Below are 1,613 nucleotides of genomic sequence, written 5' to 3'. Positions count from 1 at the left end.
AGATTATGGATGATACATAGTTTCATAAATGATGGATGGATGGATGGATTCACAATTGGTGGATGGATGGATAGATTCATAAAGGATGGATGGATGGATGAATAGATATATAGATTCGTAAATGATGATAGATGAATGGATAGATGATAGATTTCTATATGATGNNTATAGATTCATAAATGATGGATAGATGGATGGATAGATGATAGATTTCTAAATGATGGATGGATGGATGGATGGATGGATAGATAGATAGATATTTTTTATAAATGATGTATGGATAGATGGATAGATAGATTCATAGATAGTGTGGTGTGGTTGTTATATTACAGCGTGGCTCTGCTCAGACTGACATGTTAATCACTGGCTGCAGGAGCTGGAGGAGAACTCATCTCCAAACCAAACTCACAAGACAGTCCTAATTATAGTCTAGGTGTCTACCTTTGTTTGAGGTTAATAGATCATTAATTTAGCATGTCAGCTCTTCTTTTGTTCAGCGCTCAAATTTAGCGCTAAATCTTCTGGCCAACTTCAGCGTGACGGAAATAGCAGCTCTCCTGTTCTACAGCGCGCCTCACGAATCTCTTGTATCTCCGGCCAGCAAGGAACTGCGTTTATTTGATCGAAAATACAGTAAAGCCCGCTCTTATCATTATCAGTGTTGAAAACAGTTGTGTTGCCTAATATTTTCATGGCAACCAAAAGGCTAAAGGGTGCTTTAATGAATGGAAAGCATAGAAATGTTATTGGCGTTTTAAAAGTCTTCACCGTCACTTTTGATTAGTTTAAAGCACCCTTGTTCTTCGTGATTTCTGAGCTGTGTTGTTACGAGGCGCTCTGTGTTCGCAGGCTCTGGAGAAGCACTGCCGTGTGGACGCGGGTTTCTCAGGAATCAGAGACGTGTACTCCTCCACGGTCAGTCACGACAACATGCAGCAGAGCTTCTTCTTGTCCGAGACGCTCAAGTGAGTTCATCATCATCACCCTCGTTTTAATAATTAATAATAGGAACAATCAGGACGATCAAAGCCAGGCGAAATAAACTGATCATTTGTGACTTTTAAACCCTCTTTTAATAGCTTCTGTTCACTTCCTTTAATTGCATCGAGACCACCGTGTTGTATCTGATGCACAGATTTCGAAGGCCTCCACACTTCGCCGTTAAAGCTGACATTTAATGCGTCGTCTGATTGATAGTTCAGACTTTTTTCCGTGTGATTGTAAAAAAGTCCGCCGTCAGCTGGGGCTTCTCGTGTCTTTCTGCTGTCAAATCTTGACTGATTTTTATCAAGTAAATGTCAGGATGACTAGTAATATTTCCAGATGAACAATTACTGGACTGAAGCAACTCAGCTTTATTTGATTCTCCGTCTCTGTTTTTCAGATTTCAGACGTAAATATCATCTTACTAAGACTTTTCTTAGAGCTATAGAAGATATCAAGATGATCAATATACTGTATCTGCTCTTGATATTCCTTACAAGCGTCATAATTTTATCGTACTTTTTTGTCAACATAAATATCGGCATCTTCGCCATTTTCGTTCAGTTTGGGCTTCTAAATAAAATTCAGTGGTATTTTAGTATAATTGAAAAATATTATAGTTTTTATTA

At 38.4% G+C, this 1,613-nt stretch overlaps 2 protein-coding genes across 3 annotated transcripts in view; one reads left to right on the top strand and one right to left on the bottom strand.

Annotated features, from left to right (window-relative positions):
* Nucleotides 1–1,613, bottom strand: part of LOC122360976 (mannosyl-oligosaccharide 1,2-alpha-mannosidase IA-like) — a 289,954-nt gene that overhangs the window by 194,354 nt on the left and 93,987 nt on the right. The window lies entirely within an intron of this gene.
* LOC122360302 (mannosyl-oligosaccharide 1,2-alpha-mannosidase IA-like) overlaps nucleotides 1–1,613 on the top strand; it is a 27,535-nt gene that overhangs the window by 22,500 nt on the left and 3,422 nt on the right. Inside the window, exons 11-12 of the mRNA XM_043260794.1 lie at nucleotides 498–633; nucleotides 818–965. Coding sequence (XP_043116729.1) covers nucleotides 498–633; nucleotides 818–965 — 284 coding nt within the window. The remainder of the gene's footprint in view (nucleotides 1–497; nucleotides 634–817; nucleotides 966–1,613) is intronic.

Source organism: Puntigrus tetrazona, chromosome 16, assembly GCF_018831695.1.
Source record: "Puntigrus tetrazona isolate hp1 chromosome 16, ASM1883169v1, whole genome shotgun sequence".
Classification (NCBI taxonomy): Eukaryota; Metazoa; Chordata; class Actinopteri; order Cypriniformes; family Cyprinidae; genus Puntigrus; species Puntigrus tetrazona.
This window is presented reverse-complemented; position numbering and strand designations above follow the sequence as displayed.